Here is a 24,172-nt window from a genome sequence, read left to right on the forward strand (position 1 = left end):
AAAAAATATTGAAATAAAAATAGTATATATATATACACACACACACACACACACACACACACACACACACACACACACACAATGGAATATTACTCAGCCATGTAAAAGAAATCCTCGTATTCACAGCAATGTTGGATAAGCCTAGAGTGTTAAATGGAGTAAGCCAGATGGAGAAAGACAAATACAATATGGTGTCACTTACATGTAGAATCTAAAATACACACAAAAGAGCCACTTTAAAAGAAACAGAAAATAGAATGCTGGCTGCCAAGGTCTGATGGTGGAAATAGGGTGATGTAGGTCAAAGGGTAGAAATTTTCAGCTGTAAGAATTAGTTCTGAGAATCTAATATAAAGAATACAAAGCATGGTGACTATACATTAATAATATAGTACTGTATACTTGAGGATGTTGAGATAAAACCTCAGACATTCTCACCACCAAAAACAGTTAACTATGTGAGGTAATGGGTATATTAATTATCTTGAGCTTTGTCATCAATCCACAAGGTAGATATATATGAAATCATCACATTTACACTTTAAATATATATAACTGTATTTGTCAATTATCCCTCAATAAATTTAAAAAGCTTCACTCGATAAAATATTTGGTTAAGCCAAAAGGGTATTAAGAGCTAACATTGAAAGTCTAAAAAAGAAGTACAAAATGACCTTGCTGGTATTTGGGAAATTTGACAAAAAGAAAATAGGCAAAGAATTAGCAGCTTGATGTAGAAACAAAAGAGGACAAGGTTCCTTTGCCATTCTCAGACGTCCCAATTAAAGGTTTAGCCACTGATGAGCAACTCTGGAAGCTAGGGAAAGAAAATTAGTTCTGCCACAGCATGAACCTGAATTCTCTGGTAAGGTGGTTATATGGAAAACCCCTAAGGCGTGTGCCTAAAGAAGCCAGAGGCCACAGCTCTAGAGCAATTTGCTATTTTCTATTCCTTTGCCCTGGCACAGTAATTCAGTAAATACTTGAATAAAGTTCCTTAAAACTTTCAACAATTTATGGTAAATTTATATGGGGCTATTGGTAATTCAAAAAATCTCAGCACATATCTATTCTATTCTAAATCCTTAAATATCTAGATTTCTTGTTTCATTATAATCCATATCAGGTTGTCTTTGTACACTTGTTATTTTTTATATTATACTGACTCTATGACTATTACTCAAAGTCAGAAATTCTTTCTTTCAAGCAAGAAACCACAACTCAAACTAAAAAAACAAAATGCTTACTTTTCTCCTTTGCATCAGTTAGACCTCTATAAAACTGATTTGATTATAATATATAAATCATTAAAATAAAGCAGCATCACAATTATTATCAGAAAGTAAAGCAACACTGCTAATGAAATTGTACCATGAAAGCTGTAAGGGAAACTCAATTCTGAAAATATATATTTTTAGCTTCTAGATAAAGAAGAGTTTTATTTTCTCAGCTCCATAAAAACACTTTTGTTTTTAGAATGTTAAGAATTAAATATTTAACATTAGTGGTCACTCACTATGTGAAATCAGTTTTCAGTAATAAAAACATAAGGTAGAAAACATTTCACTTTATTAACCTCACTCATCATGTTCTATACAAATACAAAATGAAGTGATGACCATTATTTTAAGTCTATTTCAAAGCATGGCTTCTTAGATCTAAGAATTCGGGCAGATATATGTCACAAGGGGGCAGGAACCCAAAAGTCCAAAATCACCCCACCGATGTATCTGTATTATAAGTTCCAGTTCTAGCCCTTACAGTCCTTTATAAGGAATTTTCTTCTGACTCTTCCTTAATTTCATCAGTAACTGAATTTTTAATCAGACCCTATAAATTTATCACAAGTCTTCCAATTATGAACTGAAAAGAAATGTGGCAGATGTGTGCCAAGCACTTTATGACATTCACAACACACAGCTGAACTTCACTATAAACTTCAAAACTCAAAAGCACTATAAAATTCTTAAAACCAAAAGCTAGTAAAGGCCCACCTTCCAATCTTTTGTACATTTCAAAAAGTTAATTTAATCTACTGATGCTAACACAGAATTAATTATATATTCTAAGATTAATAAATATGACATTCGAGGAGAGCACCAACAAGCCTTTGTATTTAAAACCAAAGAAACACAGCCTGGACACCTTAAATTAAAAATTTCAGTTCTAAGCAGGAACTCTTACTGTGTAACCAATACTGTTCATATCAAAAGTGCTGGTGGCAAAGAATTCAACATGCCCTCCCCACAAAATCTGTTCATATACATATACGTGTATATATATATCTATAGCTGTATAAGATTCCAAATATTTAAGGTGCTTAAATTTTGAGCTAATTCAATAAGTATTCATCTGCTACCTCTTTGTAGCAACTCCAGTTAGAGTGAGTGAATGATCCAAGGATAAAAGAGCAAAAATGCTGTTATTTCCTAGAATGTGGCATTTGTGGAGCTGGAGTGCCCTCTAGTGGCAACGAAGAGGACACACTCATTAACTGTCCCGCATGCATTTTCTCATTAATTCGGAGTTCACATCCGTCCTGAAGCATTCTGACTGCTATTCGTGCAATGTTCTTTGAGTCATCAAGACCACTGTGAGGCCGTCCATCATAATCCATGCCTAGTTTCTCAAGCATGATTGTCAGTTTGGTTTGGCTTCTAGGAACCTGAAAAATAGTTTAGTAAATAAATTTATAGTATTGTATAAGTCACTGTAAAGTTAAAAACGAATTGAAAATTTACAGTTATAGCTTAACAAAATTAGGCAAAGGGTAAATACTCTTGTTCAAATGAAGCAAATAACATAAGCTTTCAGTTTTAAAAAAATGATTTTAAAATTTTAGATAAAAATACATATAAACAGGTATCAAAAATCCTCAAGCTTTGTGATTTAAGAAATCATTTATGAAAAAAGAATGTATTGTTCTAGATAGATTATCTAAATTGAAGCTCTACCTTTTAAACACAAACTTAATTCTTTTGCATTATTTTCCTGTAATGTATTATTTTACTTGACTTCTTTTTTTTTTAGTTTTATTTTTTTATTTAAATAATAAATTTTATTTTTATATTCCCCATACAATTGCAACCCCCCCATTCTGACCCCAATCCCTCCCCTCCCGCCCCCCACCCCCCAAAAAGTGTCTCTGGTTCATAGTTTTTTGTTGATTTTGATTTTCACTTTCTTATAGTTATTCATTTTCCTGGTGCCTTATTTAAGTTTTCTAGATTCCTGCTATGAGTGAGACCATCCGGTATTTTTCTTTTTCTTTCTTAAGATACATAGAAGAGGGCCTCCCCTGGTGGCGCAGCGGTTGAGCGCTGGGCTGCAGGGCTGCCTACAGCCTCTGCAGCACCAGTTCGATCCCCAGCCACCAGTGAGGGTCCCATATGGCACACAGACCTCTCCTGCCACCCGCTGCTCCCCTCAGCAGTGTATTTCTGCTCTGCTCCCTGCTCTGGCTCTGGTGAATTCTCTCACCCTCCCGCACTTCTGACTGTACCCAGTGCTTGTATAAATAAATCTTTAAAAAAAAAAAAAAAGATACACAGAAGAATTTTAGCCTTTCTAAGTAACTAAATAAAGGCACTAAAGATAAAGAATTAAAGATAATATTGGGTGGTATGTCAATCTATTTAAATACCTAATCACTTTTACAAACATAAAAATCTTACACATTCCCAAAATTCAAATATCCTCTCCACCCCAATATTTGGAACCCAACAGCTATCTCAAACAGACAAATCAAGAAATAGCATACACATATAAGAAACATGGGCTTTCCTGGTGGTCTAGGGGTTAAACCTCAGAGCTATCACTACTTAGGCCTGAATTTGATTCCCAGCTAGGGGGCTAACCCACATAGGGCACAGCAGACCTCTCCTGTCTCACCCACTGCTCCCCTCTGCAGTATATTTCAGTAGATCTGCCTGTTGTGCACTGGTGAATCCTCTCACAACCCCCCTAGTCTGGCCTACATCCTAGTTCTTCTACACAAAAATAAAATAATCTCTTAAAAAAAAAAAAGAAACATGAAGATTAATATTAGAAAAAACAACTTTAAAAAAAGTGAGTTTTTCTCTTAGGAGAATAGGGAGTAGTCCTGGTGAGGGTCATGATAAAAGACAGCCATTTATTCTGTCTCGCAATACTATTTTTAAATTTATAATAAATACATGTATCAATTTTTTACACTGAATACTCCTACAGCTTCAAACCTGTCATTGAACAGTACATATACGCAGTTAATCTATTTAAATAATTGTAACAAGTTAAATGAGAAATATAGCTTATGTTCCTAAACAACTATAATCATTTACTAACTTGGAATCTGAAAACTAACAACTAATTACATGGCCCTTTTCTGTGAAAAGGCACATAGTAAATCACAATTTAACATACATGAAAAATATAATAAATTTATCAAGAACAGTATAATAAATAAAATACAGAAATTTTACCTTGTAGAAGTTTCCATATGACTTTCGAATATTGATCCACTTTTTAGCAAAAGGAGGATATTTGAGTCTACTTAGCCGGCATTGAATGTTCAGGAATTTACTCATATCCCATGAACTTAAAAACAAGAAAACAAATAGATAAATACAACACTGTTCTTACAAATGAGTACTTTAAGTCAATTATTTGTTTTTTATTTACACATCACCTCTCTCATAGTAACACATAACATCCAGCTTGGAAAATAAACCTCTTTTCTTCAAAAACACCAACTGAGAAGTAAAATTTAAAAAACAAAGAAAATACAAGTGAGGTATATTAAATTTTCCTTCACTAATTCTTGTTAGGTTCATTTTTTCCCCCCAATCACCATCCCTTGTGTCATTTTGATCATTTTTACAGTTCTGGCTACCTGGGCAGACCTCAATCTGGTGTGGTATATGGTCATAATTCTAAATTAACTGTGAAGTTTACTTTTAATGTCAGATTTATCACATGAAGTTCTTTGAGAAGGTGCTTTGAAACAAACCAACAAACAATGAGCAAAATTGTTGAAAGAGACAAGAGTAGTTGGCACCAAGCAGTTAATGCGCAACTTGCTTACTATGGCATGTTTCTGTAACACTAATCAACTTGTGCTAGTATGAAATTGTACAGGTTTTAAATGATCTGTCCAGAATCAAACATACTATACTATGATAAACACCTGTATATTTTAGCAGGACTATTGCTCATTAGTGTTTAAAATCAGTAACAGATTTCTAAACATTTCCCAAAACTTCTGTTTTTAAACACAATTATGACGTGATTAAATACAATGTTCTTTCCCATTGTATGAGGGGCCCTATATCCTTTACATGTAGGTGACATCACAACTTTAGTGTACAATCTCTCCATAGTTTGAAACAGAAGTTGATTAGGACTTTTCTTCAACCTTAATTACATTATAGTATATGAGCTATCTTTGCACAATGCTTGTAATACTTGTTTTTGTTTTTTTTTTTAAGATTTATTTATTTATACAAGCACTGGGTACAGTCAGAAGCACAGGAGGGTGAGAGAATTCACCAGAGCCAGAGCAGGGAACAGAATAGGCAGAATGACGAAGTACAATGCTGAGGGGAGCAGCAGGCAACAGGAGATGTCTGCATGCCATGTGGGACCCTTGCCCAGCAGCCGGGGATCGAACTGGTGCTACAGAGGCTGCACGCAGCTTCGTAGCCCAGCACTCAACTGCTGTGCCACAAGGGGAGGCTCTGTAATACTTGTTTTAATCTTTCTAATCCTCCCACTTAGCTTTTTATTTAACATACTTTTTGTCACACTTTGAGTGCAGCACTACAGTGAGTGCTTTCACTTACTGCACAATACAATATGTATACAACTTAGAATAACACGTGGAAGATTATCAAGTAGCAAAAAATCTTACTCTGAATAGATTATCAAAGCCCTTGCAAATATAAATACAGCTTAAATATCTAGTCAGAAGTCAGAAGCTAAATGAATGGTACATATCATAACAGATGTAAGAGTTCAAGAAAAAAAGATCACTATGAGTTGGAGTGTCTGGAGTAAAAGACAAGGTGGGCTTTGAACAGTCAAGAAAGAGAACCTTCCTCCTGAAAAAAAAAAAAAGGGGAATGGAGGCATCACACTCCCAGACTTCAAACTATACTACAAAGCCATAACCATCAAAACTGCATGGTATTGGAACAAGAACAGACACACAGACCAATGGAATCAAATAGAAAATCCAGAAATAAACCCACAGATTGATGGTCAACTGATCTTTGACAAAGGAGCAAAGAATATGCACTGGAGCAAAGAAAGTTTGTTCAATAAATGGTGCTGGGAAAACTGGGTCGCTACATGCAAAAAAATGAAGCTTGACCACTACCTCACACCATACACAAAAATCAACTCAAAATGGATTAAAGAACTAGACTAAGACCTGAAACCATAAAATACATAGAAGGAAATATAGGCGAAACACTACGTGATATGCACATCAAAGACATCTTTGCAGACACATCACCCAAAGCAGTGATAGTGAAGGCAAAGATCAACAGCTGGGACTACATCAAATTAAAGAGCTTCTGCACAGCAAAAGAGACAATAACAAAAACAAAGAGAAACCCCACTGACTGGGAGAACATTTTTGCATACAACACTAATGATAAAGGACTGATCACAAAAATCTACAAAGAGCTGATGAGACTCAACAACAACAAAGAAAATAATGCTGTCAAAAACTGGGCAGAAGAGCTAAAAAGAAACTTCTCTGAAGAGGAAATGCAAATGGCCAACAGGCATATGAAAAAATGTTCAACATCACTTGTAATCAGGGAAATGCAAATCAAAATTACCATGAGATACCATCTTACACCAGTGAGAATGGCACATATAAAAAAAACTAGCAACAACAAATGTTGGCGAGGTTGTGGAGAAAAAGGAACTCTCCTGCACTGTTGGTGGGAGTGCAAACTGGTCCAACCACTATGGAGAGCTGTGTGGAGATTTCTGGACCTACTAAACATAGAGCTTCCACAGGATCCAGCAATTCCACTCCTAGGTATTTACCCAAAGGACACAGAAACATCAATTCCAAAGAGCACCTGCACGCCTGTGTTTATAGCAGCACTGTTTACAATAGCTAAGCTTTGGAAACAACCCAAATGCCCAAAAATAGATGACTGGATCAAGAAGATGTGGTACATATACACCAAGGAATATTACTCAGCATACAAAAAAGATAAACACATGCAATTTGCAGCAACATGGATGGAGCTGGAAGGGATCATGCTCAGCGAAATAAGCCAGAAAGAAAAAGAAAAATACCGGATGGTTCTCACTCACAGCAGGAATCTAGAAAACTTAAATAAGGGACAGGAAAATGAATAACTATAAGAAAGTGAAAATCAAAATCAACAAAAACCTGGGGGCGGGGAGGGGAGGGATTGGGGTCAAAATAAGGGGGTTGCAATTGTATGGGGAATATAAAAATAAAATTTATTTTAAAAAAAATAGAAAGAAAGAGAGCCTTTGAGTAGAGAGAAAAGGATGAATAAGTACACAAATGACTTCTCAGCTAGGAGTGTCATGATAATTTTAGTAAAGTTGTTTTAGTATTATGTATTGTTATGCATCTTTCTCTAATCCCCTAGTCTTGGATTAAATTTATCATTGCTTTTTTCCTTCTGTTTGATCCTTAGAATTAACATTAAACTAGAAATTAAGAAAGGAAAAATAATGCTTTCTGAAGGGAACTTTAGTACTGTTAGTAAGTAATACCTTTTGTGGAATTCTGAAAGTTAAGTGAAAGGGTATATTTAATCTTAAAAAACAGATTTAAAAAGACAACTTACCCATCTGTCAATATGGAATACTTATACTTTGTTCCTAACTCCTTTAATTTCATCCAGTCAATTACTTTTTTCAGTACCTGAGGGAAGGTATCAGCTCTGTCCACCTGATCCTGAAGATATAAAAGCAAAATATATTTAAAAAATCTGCGCAGTTACATAAAGTCGTATAAAAATACCTAGACATTGGAGGGAAAACAACAATGTGATGTTTTATATTCTTCATGATTTCCTTGTCCGAGGTTCACTAAACATTTCATTTTGAAGGCAATTAAAAATCATTTATAGCCAAGTATTAGAGACGAGTATCAATTGAAGTATGTAATCCTCCCAAAATCAGATTTAAGATAATCCCCTAGTGGCTCTCTCTGCCTCTCTTCTAATCTTCACTATCACAAAGTAATTTTTTTTCATTATTAGTTTTCTCATGTTTGAGTCAAGTCTATGATTAAAAAAACTTGGATGACTGGATCTTTTGAGGGGGAGCGGAAAGAAGAGGAGGAGAGAGTGTTTTCCTTTCTAAGCTTCATTCTAGTGGCTAATTTTTCAGGGACAAAAAGGGAAATTTCTCTCAGCTAAAAGTTATACTCCCCTAAAGTTAGTCTCCTAACCTCAAAGCTCACATCTTTCTACAACATACTATACACCACTGCCAGACTGATCTTCCTAAAATGTAAATCTGACCCATCATTTTCATACCCAAAATTCTCCAAACACTTCCAAGGCTTTCAGGACAACCAGACTGTTCACTATCTGGCTTGCTTCTGCCTATCACTTCAGCTTAATTTGTGACACTTTCTTAACAATCCATACATATTTGAATGATTCCAAACAACTAACAGTTCTGCTGTCAGATCCAAAATGCCCAATCATTCTTTTCTGCCAATTTACCTACAATGACTCAGCCCAAGTCCACCAACTTGGGGATGTTTATTCCAGGACAGCCTTTCCATCCCCTCTGTCACAGACAGCCCATTTATAGATGCCCACAATAGCCTGAGATAAAACATTGACTTTCTAGCCATATTGTGACTACTGGTTTATTCTGTCTGTCCTAACTTAGATTGTGAACATAGGACAGACAATAACTTGACTATTTTTATACCCCAAATACCTTGGCAAATATTACAGTGCACTCATATAGTCAGTAAGTGAGTGAATGATTGAATAAAACAACTATGTAAATGAACAAAGGGTCTACCTCATTAGAATATAACCAAAAATCAGAGACTTTAAAAAAATAACTTATACGTAAAGTCAAATTGTAATAGAAAATTTTAATAACTTCATCTGCAAGTCCAGCATGGCAGTACTTATTTTACTAGTGCTGCAAGCAAATGAAATCTTTATTTATTTGTTTCCTTTTAGGGAATTTTATTTATTCTTGTATAGAAGACTGGGATATAGGCCATAGATGTAGGGTGTGAGAGAGTTCACCGAGACAGAATGGGGAGCAGAACAGGCAGATCTACTGAAATACACCGCTGAGGGGAGCAGCAGGTGAGAAAGGAGAGGTCTGCTGTGCCATATGTGGATTAGCTCCCTGGCCCGGGATCAAACTCAGGCCTAAGTGGTGATAGCACTGAGACTTAAACCCCAGGCCACTAGGGAGACCTGCAAATGAAATATTTAGAGTTATCAATACAACTCCTTAAAAAGGAAAGTCTTAGAAAATTTTTACCAGGTTTAAAATCTGCTTTTTCTTTTTTTTTGTTTTTTTAAAACAACTCTATTGGAGCATAACGTGTGTACAATAAACTGATGTGTTTAAAGTGTAGAAGTTTGGTAAATTTTTTGTGTCTGCATATATCATCTCTATAATCACAATGTTGAAAATATCCATCACCCCAAAAAGTGTCCTTCTGCTCCTTAGTAATCCCTATCATTGTCCCCAGGTAACACTGGTTTGCTTTCTGTCACTACAGACTAGTTTGCTTCTCTACTCTTTAATTATCACAGTATAAAAGATCTTTACCAAGCAAGGAAAGTATCATACTATTTTAAATATTTTTTACAATAATCTTTTTAAACTATGAAATCAATCCCTAATTTCAAAACTCTTTCATACTCAAAAAAAAGAACATAGAATTATAACCTGAGTGATCCCAGTTAGATTGATGCAGAAATCAGAAAGTTGTGTGTTAATCTCTGGTCTCACATACTGCTGAAATGTATCTTCCTATAAGGGAAGGACAGCAAGTTAAAAGTTAAAATATTTCTATGACTTAAGATGCATGACACATGATATATAACAAATTCAGTCACAGGAAGTTGTAACTTATAGGTGCTCACATACAGACTTTTTAGAGTTTGACAATTATGGATAATTCTCCACTACCAAAACACTCTAATTTTTTAATTAAAAAATTTCTTCTTAATAATAAAATTTAAAGAGAAAAGCCAAGTGCCTGGAAAGCAAGTTTCAAAACCAAAGTAAACATTTTCCTAAAAAACAAAGTGTTAATAATTTTCTTTTAATAGTTTAGAACTGTAAAAACCCCTTCAAGATAGTTTTTTAAATGGTAACAAATTCTTTTGTGGCATGTTATTCTTCAGTTATAATGCTCTAGATTACTTTATAATGCTCTAGATTTCTCTAGATTACTGCACTCTCATTTACTCCTCAGCAGTCCTTATTTTAATAGATTCCACTAAACTGAATTCTTAATACTCAAAATTTGATATGATATGTAGTAATTTACAAGCTATTAATACTACATTTCTGTAGCAATTTTTAACCTCTTCAAACAGTTTTCATGCTTGTCTTCTCATTTTATACTCGCATTCAGTGAACTCTGGAAGGTCAGTATGGTTGAACATCATCAGGTTCAGATCTCTATGCGCTTTTTCTCTAAACCAATACTGGCTCCCTGAACCAGATTGCCCTAAGTCACTTGTTAAAAATTAAGGATAATTTCAAAACCTATAGGTTTCGAGTTAGCAACTTTTAATACTGTGTGGATATGAGAAAAAGACAAAATATTCTTTGTGACGTAAGACTGAAAAATTAAGAAAAGTAAACATTTATACTTCCTAAAAATGAATATCTTTCTCTACACTAATGTATTAAGCTGAATTATAAACGGTTATTAACACCTGTAAAACAGCAAAGAACAGTAAAGAATATTCTTACTTCAAAAGTTAGATATTTACTTACTAGATATATCACAGAAGAAAAAATTTTATTTAATCTCACAGTTAAATGAAGTCTATATTCTTTTGTCAAATTTTTTTTATAATTTTAAAAGAAAATCTTTCAAAAATATATGGCAAAACTTTCCTTACTATTACAAGCTGATAATACTGAATATAACATTCATAAAGTTTTATTCATTATTTAACACTATTAACAGAATGATGCTATAGAGAACTAGGTAGGAGTATTTAAAAAAAAATGAAGTAGAGCAGTTAAGGGGCTGTTGCAACAATATTATTAAATAGGTATCCAGATAGTCTTTATCTAGAAAATGAGGTGCAAGGTAGGGTGAGGAGGAAGGAAGGGCTGGAGGTAGGAGGAAGGGAAGGAGCAGCAAGCCCCCTGAAGGAGAGGAATCAGAGCCAAAGCTCTGGCAGGTTCGGAGGTAGCACATGTGGGGCTTTTCTGAGAAACAGCAAGCAGGTCAAGATAACACAATTAGAGGCCAGATCATATAAGAAACATGGTTTTTACTCTGAGTGAAATGGAGAATCACTGATGGGTTTTAAACAGAGGAGTGAAATGATCTTACTTATATTTTATAAGGATTAACCTGGCCACTAAGTTAAGAGTTGGCTATCGGGAGACAAGGATTAAACAGAGACCAGCTAGATGGTAAATGCAATAAATGCAGACAAAAAAATGATCAGGGCTCAGATAGGAGTCATTGCAATGCAGTTAAGTGGCTGGGTTCTGCATATACTTTGAAGGCAGAGAAACAGGAGTCAGTGTTGGTCTGGGTGAATGAGAAAGAAACAGCTGGAGTAAAGGACATCTCCATGGTTTCTAAAATGAGCATTAGAAAGACAAGAATTGGTGGGGGCCTCCCTGGGGGCCTCGGGGTTAAGTCTTAGCACTACCACCCCACCGCCAAGGACTGAGTTCCATTGCTGGCCACAGAGTTATCACACAGAGGGCGCAGCAGACCTCTGCTATCTCACCCACTGTACCCCTGAGTAGTGTATTTCAGTAAATCTGCCTGTTCTGCTCCTCACTCTGTCTCTGGTGAATCTTCTCACCCTCCACACCTCTGGCCTACACCCCTGTTCTTCCACACACAAAAAATAAAATCTTGTTTTAAAGAAAGTATCATTACTCAAGCTAAGTAAGGCAGAAAATAGGGTAAGTTCAATTTGTGATATGTTAAAGATGTCTGTTTAAATGTCCAAGTAGAAATGTCAAATAGGCAGTCTGGGTTTGAGACAGAGGTCCAGGTTGGAGAGATCTATTTGGTATAGATCAGCATTATAGTATCTAAAAGTTAAAGAACTAGATGAGATCATTAAAGGGGATCTATAGGGAAAAGAGGAAGTAGGTTTGAACCCTGAGGAGTCTGCCATTAGGAAGCTGGGAAGAAAAGGAGGTAATAGCAAAGCAAATGGGAATCCAATAAGGCTGGAGAAAAATCAAGAGAATGAGGTATACTAGCTGTCACTTGAAGAAAGTGCTTCAGGTACAGAGAAGTGAAATTCTACCAGAATTTAGGTAAAGGTCAAAGATGACACTGATAAGTGATTTTAATGGAGTGATGGGATTTAAACCCCAGTGGTGTCAGTTTAAGAGAGAATGGAAGGAAACAGAGACAGAAATACACATAATTTCTTTAAAGAAATTTGATGTGAAAGAACAAAGAAATGGCATAAATGGGAATGAGTGAAAGCTTTTTATGTAAAATAACGTGTCTGTATATGACAGGAATATAGTAGGAAGCAATAAATCATTAATGTGTAAATGAGAAAAGGGAATTGCTAGAGCAGTGGAATCTACTGTGAAATGCAATATTATTTACCTTCATAGCTGATGTTTTTTCCTTTTCATTTATTAACCTCTAATCTGCTTTGTACAATAAAATTATGTAAATAGAATGATTAAGAATATAATTAAAACAGGCTTTGACAAGACTTAAGGAAAAATTTGTGCATTTTAATACATAAACTATTTAATACTTAATCGCATAATACTTAACAAGAGAAACCACAGAAGTAACTTGAGGGTAGCTGACATGTTAGATTTTACAAGGCAAATGGTATTCTTTGAGAATTCTTGCTGACTTTCTGAACTAATAATGCACTAACAACTACCTAAAGCATATATATATACATATATATATATATATATATATATATATATATATATATATATAAATAAAATAAGCTAAGGTTCAAAGAGTCACTACCCCATAAACTTTTCATTAGGGAGACGGATAGTTGTCAGTTGAAAGGTGATTTCTGAAATTTATTATTTTCAGAAATCAGAGTACACATTAGTGTACTAGTGTTCATAAATGTAGGTTCTTAACCTGACTATATATCAACCGGAAAGTTTTGTTATAAAGCTATTTCAGGGCCTCCCCGGTGGAGCAGAGGGTTGAGCACAGCGCTGTGGAGCTGTCCGCATTCTCTGCACTGCTGGTTTGATTCCTGGCCTGCCGGGGAGATGCCCACATGATGTGGCAGACCTCTCCTGCCTCACCCGCTGTTCCCCTCAGCAGTGCTTTCGGTCATCTGCCTGTTCTGCTCGCCACTCTGTCTCTGGTGAATTCTCTCACCCTCCCACGCCTCTGGTCTGTTCCCCAGTTCTTGTATAAATAAATAAATCTTAAAAAAAAAAAAAAAGCTGATTTCAGGGCCCCACCACTTTTACAAATAAATCAGAAACTCTAGGACTAAGATCAGGCATCAGGTTATTTTGTTTTTGTTTTGTTTACTCCCCAGGAAATTCTAATGTCCAGCTAGATATATGTTCCAAGCAAAGGAAAAAAAATACTGTAATTTTGGCTACTGGCAAATGAGTAGACTATGAAATTATTTATTATACTTTTTCTATTTATCAAGCTGAAACAAAGTACACAGCAAAAGCAAAAACCCACTTTAGAATGGTAACTCTAGCTAAAACTACAAGTGAGATCTCTGCCTTTCCGGTGAATCCCAGAAATTGCTATAAAAGTGCAATTAAAGTATAACAATTTACTTACTATTTCTAAGGTATGAGTATTCAACAAGACAACAGGAAATTCAATTATTTCATGGATGAATTCAGGTGGGTTCCCTTCTTCACAAGTGGCTTCAAAGTCAATGATACAAATGTAGTCATAGTAACTGTCAGTACAACTGTCCTCTTTCAGCATCAGTTTCTGCTTCTTGTAATAGTTTTTCAGCCTCTTCTTTAGTACATCCTTTACTCCCCTAAGGAAAAATAAGAACAAAATTAAGTTATAGGTGAATTTTACAGTCAAGAATCTTAACTCTTTCCAGTGTACTGGCTTAAACAATGATAGTCACAATACAATTTAACAAATATTAGCAAAAATAAATGCAAAGAAAGCAAGATTCAAAGCTAAGTCAGGAAAGAACTAATTGTTTAAAAAAAAATCAATAAAACATCAGTGTTTTCCTCTGCAAGTAACTTTTTACTTATGTAGTATAAAATAGCATTTTCTCCTATATATACTGATATTTCAAACCCTAAGTCTTGTCAACATACACTGCCTATACACCCATTATTACCTTATTTAAAAAGATGACATACATGATACAAAAACTGAAATTAACAATGAATTATTACACTGGTCAAATACAAATTTCAGAGTATGAAAATTCAGTTAAACTGAACTTACCACGCTATGTCTTTCCCTTCTTATGACTTCTGAAAGTGAGAGAGCGCAACAAAACCCCATAACCATGAAAGGGTTATAACTTAAAAGCTGAATGCCTAGGACCTCCCTGGCGGCACAAAGAGTTAAGTCTTAGCATTATCAAGCTATTACCAGCACAACGAGTTCGATCCCTGGTCAGGGAGCTGACCCACATGGCACAGCAGACCTCTCCTGTGTCACCCACTGTTCCCCTCAGCAGTATGAGTAGATCTGCCTGTTCTGCTTCCCACTCTGTCTCTGGTGAATCCTCTCATCCCTCTTACCGCCTGCCCCAACCCACCTCTGTCTACACAACAGCTCTTGTATGCATAAACAAATCTTTTTGAAAAAGCTCAATGCCTATTAACTACCTAACTAGAAAAACTAACATAGAAGATATCAATGAGTGAACCATGTCCACAAGAATACCGTCATACTCAGTAGGTCCTAATTGGAAGGCTTCTTAACTTATCTTGAGTATAAGATTTAGGACATTACGCATATTTTCAAAATATATGTACCACAAACAGGAAGGTGTGGAGGGGAAAAGGTTGTTTTAAATAGGTAACAATGGTTGATAATGTTGGTCATGTGCTTCATACATTACGTTTCTTTAAAAACTGAAAAGTCAAAACTGATACTAGAATTTGCTTGGATGTTGCTTGGGTGCTATTATGATTTGCAGATATAAAATGGTAGTAAAAATAAGAACTTGCCCTAATTAAAATTTAACAAGGCATTTTGGTCACATCACCCATTAATGACTATTAAAAATATTTTTTGGCCTTTTGTTTTCCTTTTTAAACTACCATTGAAAAAGAAGCCAAACCATGAAAGGAACCAATAATTAACCATGTAGATGTTTTAAGACAAAATGTCTTAATATGTTTGTTTGCGATTTTCCAAATTACCAAAACCTAGGAAGGAAGTTTAACTCCTTCCATTAGTGAGTGACTATGTCATGTGACAACTTTAAATGACTTTGTCTTTATTCCTTTTGCTTGGAGAAACTACATCCATTAAAGGATTACCTGCAAGCATAGCAGCAACACAAATACACCAGTTGCTCCAGAAAAACTTGCCATCTCCCTTGCTCATTCATATCTAAATAACCACCATTTCTGTCAATTCCAATTCAGAATCTGATTGTCCTTAATTCTCTCTGGCATATTCTGCCATTAGCTTCTTGGACAATGGCACATTACTTCACTATCACAATCAGTCTTCACCTTAGGAATTAAGAACTAATGCCAATTTCCTGCTAAAATACCTTCAGTGGTTCCCTTCTGCTTACAACATAAAATGCAGACTTTAGCACTGAGTTCCTTCACAAGTTGGCTACCACCTATGATTTTAGTATCATCTTCAAATGTTCCCATTCCCCACGGTATGTGGCATACTGCAAACAAGACATAAGTCACTGCTTCGTGTGTGGTACACATTCATGTTCTATAACTTGCACAACAGCTGAAAAAAAAGCCAGACCATGTACTGAGTTGTGTTTGCAATAAAATACCTTCCTTTCTGCTTGGCCCACAAAATTCAAGTGCCACATCTGGAATTCCTTAATTCTTATGTATTCCTATGCTGCACCTGGACAGACCTTCAATAAAGCACTGGTGACTCTGTACTGTGATTGTGTTTTTTCCCAAGAGACTGTGAACTGCCCAAAAAAGGGAATATATCTGTTTTAACTTTGTAACTTCAATGCCTACTACAGTGCTTAAAAATAACCAAGTGTGGCCTCCCTGGTGGTTCAGGGGTTAAAGACACAGTGCTGTCAAGCCATTTCTAGTCATTGCAAAATGAGTTCTGAGTTTGATTTCCAGCCAGGGGGCTGACCCACATGGTGCAGCAGATATCACCTATCTTGCCTGCTGCTCCCCTCAGCAGTGTATTTCAGTAGATCCACCTGCTCTGCTCCACACTCTGTTTCTAGTTATCTTCTCAAGCCCCATACCTCTGGCCTATACCCCAGTTCTTGTATGCATAAATAAATCTTTAAAAATAAAAAGGTGTGGAGGGGGAAAAAAAGGTGTGGAGGGGTTATTTTTATAACCAAGTGCTTGCTGAATGAAGGTATAAACATACATCTACATCTCTGGTTCCCATGCATGTCAGAAGTATTGATTCTCACACCTTAGGAGGACAAAAATTTTGCTAAAGGTTGTACCTTCATAACAGAGTCAGGTAGACATTAGGTAAAAATTCTCTTCACAATTATGACCCAGACAATCTAAAAGGGAAAAATAATACATGTGTACTTTTTAAAAAATAGTAAAGCTCCATTTCGAAGCAAGAGGAAGATATGACTTATAAGGGAGTAAGGATTCAGGAGTACTCAGAAACAAAACAGACTTCATCTAGTACATGTTGTCACTTTCTTTCTTAGTGCATGGCAGTTCTACTATCAATAAAAAATTCAAGTTTTCCTGGATTCCAAAGGTCTTTCCTGACCCATGCACCAAATAAAAATAAAGTGATTCCGTTTTGCAAGAAATTATTAAAAACTTATGTATACATTTCATTGAAAATACATACACAAACACAAAGCTGGCTAAGCTACACTGTTTTCTCATTCAATACAAGTTTAAACATAATGCACAGTATCATTATGTATATTTTTACTAAACAGAACTAAAACATAAAAAATGTATTTCCTAGTAGGTGATTTCTTAAAATTACCTGGTTTCAAAGGAAATCTCTTTATAAAAACAAAGGAAAATAGTGCACAACAGAAAATTAAAGAAAAATATTTACTCTCAATAAAACAAGATGTAAGGGCCTCCCCAGTGACGCAACGGTTGCTGCGTTGCAAAGCTGCCCGCAGCCTCTGCAGCGCGGGTTCATTCCCCAGCCACTGGGCGAGGGTCCCACATGGTACGCAGACCTCTCCTGCCGCCCACTGCTCCCCTCAGCAGTGTACTTCGGTCAGTCTGCCTGTTCTGTTCCCCGCTCTGGTGAATTCTCTCACCCACCCATGCTTCTGACTGTACCCAGTGCTTATATAAATAAATAAATAAATCTTTAAAAAAAAAAAAGCACAAGATGTAATTTTCCAAGAACCAAACGGACAATAACAAAATTTTGAAACAATCTTGATATGTAAGACACATATTTCTATACATTGCTGGTAGATCTTCAATATATTCTTAAACTTCAAATCAAGTATCTTGGTATACCATCTAAAAAGCTGACAGAAATAATCAAGATTTGTACACAAAGAATCTCATATAAGAATTAAATGACAGTCGTCATATGTGGTACACGTTCATGTTCTCTAGCTTGCACAATAGCTGAAATGAAAGCCAGAGCAGGGCCTCCCCGGTGGCACAGTGGTTGAGCGCTGGGTTGCGAGGCTGCCCGCAGCCTCTGCAACACCGGTTCGATCCCCAGCTGCTCCCCGGCCACCAGAGGAGGGTCCCACATGGCGCGCAGACCTCTCCTGCCGCCCGCTGCTCCCCTCAGCAGTATACCTCGGTCCTTTTGCCTGCTCTGCTCCCCGCTCTGGCTCTGGTGAATTCTCTCACCCTCCCGCGCTTCTGACTGTACCCAGTGCTTGTATAAATAAAATAAAATAAAAATAAATCTTCAAAAAAAATAAAAAGTCTAAAAAAAAAAAAAGCCAGAGCATGTATTGAGCTGTGTTTGCAATAAAATACCTTGTGTTAATAATGGTTATTTCTTTATGGTAAGATTGTATTTCTGAATTTTCAGTGTTTCCAAGATTTTTGGCAAGAGTTTCTAGAAAGAGTTACTTATATAATTTTAAAGAGTTATTTTTAATTACCTGGTTTCTAGTTTGAACTCTGAAAGTTTAGCTCTGAGTTCCTCCTTACTCATCCTATTAATGCAACCATTCGTGATAGCAATCTCTTTGTAAACTGGGTCACTGAAATCACTTGTACTGGAGGTAATGAACTTGGATCCTTTTGTATCTTGGCCATCGAATCTACATCGTTGCTTTTTCTACCGAAAGAAAAGAAACACAGCCACAGTTTAATATTAGTTCAAACATCTTCAAGGTTCAAATCCTAAGGCATCTTTATGTTACATATTTAATGAATAGTGCCTACTGTAGTTGCTGAGGGAGTTAAGTATAGGAAGATATGTTTCCAATACAATTTACTCTTCTCTCCTATGAGTAATGCAGTTCCTTAAAGGCAATGATGCTAAGTAAAAAGAAGCGATGTTGGGATTACAACCACCACAGCACAGAGCTCCAGCTGACCATTTACTAGTAGCATGATCTTGGGTAGCTACTTACTGGCCTTTGATCTTCAGTTTCCTTATCTATAAAATAAAGTAAAATAATAATTATCTCAAATAGTATTTAGTAATGGTAAATAGAATTTGGGCAAGACCATTCTAAGAATTAAATGAGGTTATATATATCAGACTCCTAATAACATAGCCACTGTGGCTATTAATAATTATTTGTAATCAAGCACTGCAGAACAAATCTTTTCACTAATGATATTCTAAAAATGACAAATCAATTTTAAATGAACTTTTGCAACATTTAAGTTTGTCATAAATCAATTACTTCTGAGAATTTTTTAACCTGATTTTATTTCACAAAGAAAATGTCCAATATAAAAACAAAATGGACTAGAAGGCTAGTTAAAAACTTCCTTGGACGCAAAGAAGGAAACATTCCGTTTCAAAACACAAAAGCTACATATGTACTAATTGGCTTTTGTATGGACAAAAACCTATTTTCTTTTCATAAATCAAAACTGGTGTTAAAACATGACCTGATTCTTATCATTCCCAGTTAGTCCAGAATTACTAAATGTTCCACATGCAATATTACAAATTTTAGGTATGTTGCAGAATTCCCCAAATACTTCAGTTCTTACTATTAATCCATATTAAAGCTTGTTAATTTAGTCATAATTTGCTTCACTGCCCCCATGTGAACTGCAATTACAAATTAAGAAGGGATAACAAGGGCCTCCCTGGTGTCTGTTTCAGTCAATCCACCTGTTCTGCTCCCCACTCTATGCCTGGTGAATCCTTTCACCCAATGAACCTCTGGCCTAGACCCAAGTTCTTGTATGCATAAATAAATAAAATAAAACTTTTTTTAAAAAGGGGAGGGGATAACCATAGACAGGCCCACAGTTTCTGATTCAGTTCCTGAATTAAAACCGATCCTGATGATTCAGGGACTCTTTTCTACTTTCAGGTCTTAATTTAATACAACACGTTTATTGGAAAAGTAATACTATGCTAAAATACTCAAGAATTACTTCTATCTGCTTTGAGGAATAGGTCAGTTATTTCAAAGTGTGAACTGTCCACAAATTAAGGAATAATTAAGGTGCTCCCTGCTGACAAATGTATAAACTATTATACTGATCTATGAAAAAGAAAACAATCAGCTTTCCAGAACATTTTAAATTTCTGATAACTGTTACTTTATCACTCAATCTAATCCAGATAATATAGCCTTTGTATCTAAACTTATTTTGAATTTTAAACTTCATCTTCGATGGAAGACTAAAACTAGGTCAACAGGGCCTCCCTGGTGGCACAAGGGTTAACGCGCAACCTATGAAGCAATCTGCAGCCACTGCAGCACCAGTTCGATTCCTGGCTGACCAGGGAGAAACCCTCATGGAGGGACAGACCTCTCCTATCCTGCCCACTGCTCCCCTCAGTAGTGAACTTTGGTCCATCTGCCTGTTCTGTTCCCCGCTCTGTCTCCGGTGAATCCTCTCACCCCCCCCCCCCCGCATCTCTGGCCTGTACCCCAATTCTTGTATAAAAATGAATAAATCTAAAAAAATAATAAAATAAAATTAGGTTAACAACAAATAACAGTTTATCTACCAAAACAGATATCCTGGTTAATTTAAGCAAATTTTCACTTTGGTTAGATTCTCTTTTTGATTCGCTACCTTATCTAAAACTATAACCAAAAAAATTACCCACAAGTAACTCTTAGACTCTGCCAGCTAGGCTATAAAGAATAATTTCTACTAAGAGAGATCTGCTTCCTCTCAAGGTTCAACTCTAGTCTCTTCTTTCAGTCAAGTTTGAGTTACAGTCAAGGTCCCATTCTCAGCGACCAGTGTCCTTCCAAATTTCAGGTCTTTGGGGGTATAGCTCAGGGGTAGAGCATTTGACTACAAATTTCAGGTCTACATTAATGGTTTCCAAAGAATACTCAAGTCAATACACAAAGGGGCAGGAAGAAAATATTAAAAAACCTACATGGAGTAACCTACAAAAACACAAAATTAGTTTACTTAATAGTACAGTGATGGACAATGGCATCGTCCTCCATTTCTGTGTATCATCTGTCCCATGTCACACACAGTACTGGCCTTATATAGTAAGAGGAGACAGATTCCACAGTAAGGAAAGAAATACCTTCACAGTACTGGGACATTTTTTACTTTCCACGTGTCAAAGTAAGTGGCTGTATGGTTTGTACATATTATCCAAATAAGAGAATCTTTACATAATGGGAAACGACTACAGAAAATCTAATGTACCAAACAAAGATTTACTGTGAGATGCAGTTAGCAATAGAAATTTGAACCAGAACCTGTGACAAAGTACTTAAATGCATTGTTGTACTTGAAATTACATATCTTCATTTACAAAGACAGGTATTCCAAAATTGTTTTCCTTTTTTATAATCATGAACTGTTTTCCTTTTCTAAGTTGATAGCTTGATCCTCAGAACTTTTCTTTTTAAAGATTTATTTTATTTATTTATTCATACAAGAGTTGGGGTGTAGGCCAGAGGTGTGGAGGTGGTAAGAGGATTCACCAGAGATAGAGTGCAGGAGCAGAACAGGTGGATTAACTGAAATACACTGCTGAGGGGAGCAGTGGGTGAGACAGGAGAGGTCTGCTGGGCTCCCTGGCCAGGGATCAAACTTGTGCTGCAGTGGTTGACCATAGCTTTATAGTGCTAAGATTTAACCCTTGCACCATTAAAACCAATTTGGAACATAGGCTTTCAAATGTAATAAAGTATACTCATAACCATATCGCACTTATTAAATATATAAACTTTAAAAATTATTTTTTAAATAATAATTGCGCCTCCCTGGTGGCACAGGGGGTTAAGCACTGCACTATGAAGCAATTTGCAGCTCTGCAGCGCAAGTTTGATCCCCAGCCAGCCAGGGAGCTGCCCACATGGTGCAGCAGACCTCTCCTGACTTGCCCACTGCTCCCCTCAGCAGTGTTTTTGGTTTGTCTGCCTGTTCTGCTCCCCAATCCGTCTCTGGTGAATCCTCTCACACCGCCCTGCCCCCCACCTCTGGCCTGTGCCCCGGGTCTTCTATGCATAAATAAATCTTTAAAAAATAAATAGATGAATAATTATTTTGAAACTGACTGATATGATGATGCTATTGACAGTATCTGAGATTGAAGAGAGAGGTGAAGCAGAAGAGTGTTCTTTAGAGAGAAGGGACACTGGAGAGATAGTTTAAAATGTTATCATTAAGGAAAACGAGAAACTGCAAAGAACCAGAATAACATTCTGGGCAAAAGGAGCATACAAAGATCCTTAACCAGAAAGACTACCCATCCTAAAAGCACCAAGGAAGCCAGGGGACTGGGAGCAAAAGGACTGTTCGCGATGCGATTAGCAATGAAAACAGGAGGCAAGGGCCAGCAGGCAGCAAACCGAAGGGTTAGGAAAGTAGCTCGGTCTCATTCCAGCTCAAACTGCTATGCAGAGAACTGACTGCAGATGGAAGATGCAGAAGCTAGGGAACTTGCTGAAAGGTGATCAACACTTGTTATTAATAAAAAAATGACCAATATTGGTATTAATTACCGACAATCCACAGCTCCGGTCAACAGTCCTAAGTTTTAAGACCTCTTTTTTACCATCTTTTCTCTGTAACTATCATCTACCAGTGAGCTGCCAAATTCGTTCAGAAAATCAGTCACATGCTATGTCTACATGAGTAATAAATGGGCAAAAATCAGGGATGAAGCTCCACATAAAAGGCACAATCATCTGTTGGGAGGCAACGGGCTGAAAGACAGTGTGAAGGGACAAAGCTAAGGCATTTGGTACGATTTAAAACAAACAAAACACAACCTACCAATTACAGGTAAGGGCGAGCCTGACACTAACAGCGCGTGCACAGAATGTTGAGGGCAGAATCCCCATTCCGAACTTACAAAAACACGGTCACACACTTCTCCTTTTATTAATTACTCTCCTCCCGAGGGAGCTCAAGGACAACCACCCCACGGCTCCCGGAGCTGGAGACCAGGGGACGCGGTCGGGGTTCGGGTCAAAGGGCACGCAGAGCGCGGATTCGAAGCAGCACCCTGAAAGAAAGGGGCACCCGGGCGCCCCGACAGCGGGGCTTCGGCGGGCTCCTCACCTCGGGGTTCTGAGGCTGCGTCTCCTCCCCACACTCCGAGAGCGGCGTCTGCAGTCGCGCGGGCGCCACGGCCTCTCCGCCAGGCTGTCTGCTCTGCCCATCCTCCATGCCAGGTGTCACGTATGCAGGGACTTGCTGGCGCCCGACGCTCGCTCACTGTGGGCCGCGCCCGAAAGCCTCGTCTTTCTCCCTTGAAAAATCACCGGGCTCGCGTTCCCGCGGCGGCGGCCACACAAACTCCGGAGGACACCTCCCACTTCCGGGAGCGTGCGGCGTCCACACGCCGCGCAGGCGCAGTGAGCGGTGCGCGCGGAACGCCAGTGCGTCTGGCCACGAGGGGAGGGAAAATGAGGGGGAGCCGAGGCGCGCGCGCGGGAACGAGCTGCGATTGCCGCCACCGCGCCGCCGAGCTGCACGTGTGCTGGCGCTAGACGCTGGCGGGCCCGGGGGAGCGCCGGAGTAAATGCTGTGATCAGCGTTTCCTAGGAATGACGAAGGGGCCCAATAGAGACAGGAGAATTCTAATCCTAGCAGAATATTTTACATTTTCTTACGTCCACTTTCAAGGTTTTATTTTACAATTTTTTTTTAAAGATTTTATTTATTTATTTATACAAGCACTAGGTACAGTCAGAAGTACGGGAGGGTGAGAGAATTCACCAGAGCCACAGCTGGGAGCAGAGCAGGCAGAAGGACTGAAGTGCACTGCTGAGGGGAGCAGCGGGCAGCAGGAGAGGTCTGCGCCGCACCATGTGGGACCCTCGCTGGCGGCCGGGGATAGAACCTGCGCTGCAGAGACTGCGGGCAGCTTCGCAACCCAGCGCTCAACCGCTGCTCCACTTTCAAGGTTTTAAATGCCCAGAAATTATCAAGATTTCTATGGCATAACTCCTGTACTGATGATCTTTTTGTTAGAATGTGTTCAGTTCAAATAATATGACTTTTGAGTGCTGATACACAATGGCAGAGAAGTTTAGAAGAACTGCTCATCTCATCTCTCTTTCTTTTAGAAGATATATTTTTCTCAAAGAAATGACTCAATGAACACTACCAGAATCCCCAATATAAAAACATTAATAAATGCTAGTTACAGATTGTTTCACTTAAACTTTTTGTAAAGAAGATTCACAATCAAGAAGGGATCATTTAT

The 24,172-nt window shown here is 37.4% G+C and overlaps 1 protein-coding gene across 1 annotated transcript; it reads right to left on the reverse strand.

Moving 5' to 3' along the window:
* Window positions 1-2,422: 2,422 nt before the first annotated feature.
* Window positions 2,423-23,930, reverse strand: ERI1 (exoribonuclease 1; the record flags this gene model as incomplete). The annotated part of the gene is made up of 7 exons (XM_084231258.1): window positions 23,023-23,930; window positions 18,441-18,619; window positions 13,991-14,201; window positions 9,916-9,999; window positions 7,824-7,933; window positions 4,461-4,575; window positions 2,423-2,665 (listed from the first exon to the last, which is right to left on the reverse strand). Exons 1-7 carry the CDS (start codon window positions 23,128-23,130, stop codon window positions 2,423-2,425), a joined length of 1,050 nt encoding a protein of 349 aa, XP_084087384.1. The 5' UTR covers window positions 23,131-23,930.
* Window positions 23,931-24,172: the final 242 nt, after the last annotated feature.

The sequence above is a fragment of the Talpa europaea genome, assembly GCF_964194135.1.
Source record: "Talpa europaea genome assembly, chromosome: 4".
NCBI classification, from domain to species: domain Eukaryota; kingdom Metazoa; phylum Chordata; class Mammalia; order Eulipotyphla; family Talpidae; genus Talpa; species Talpa europaea.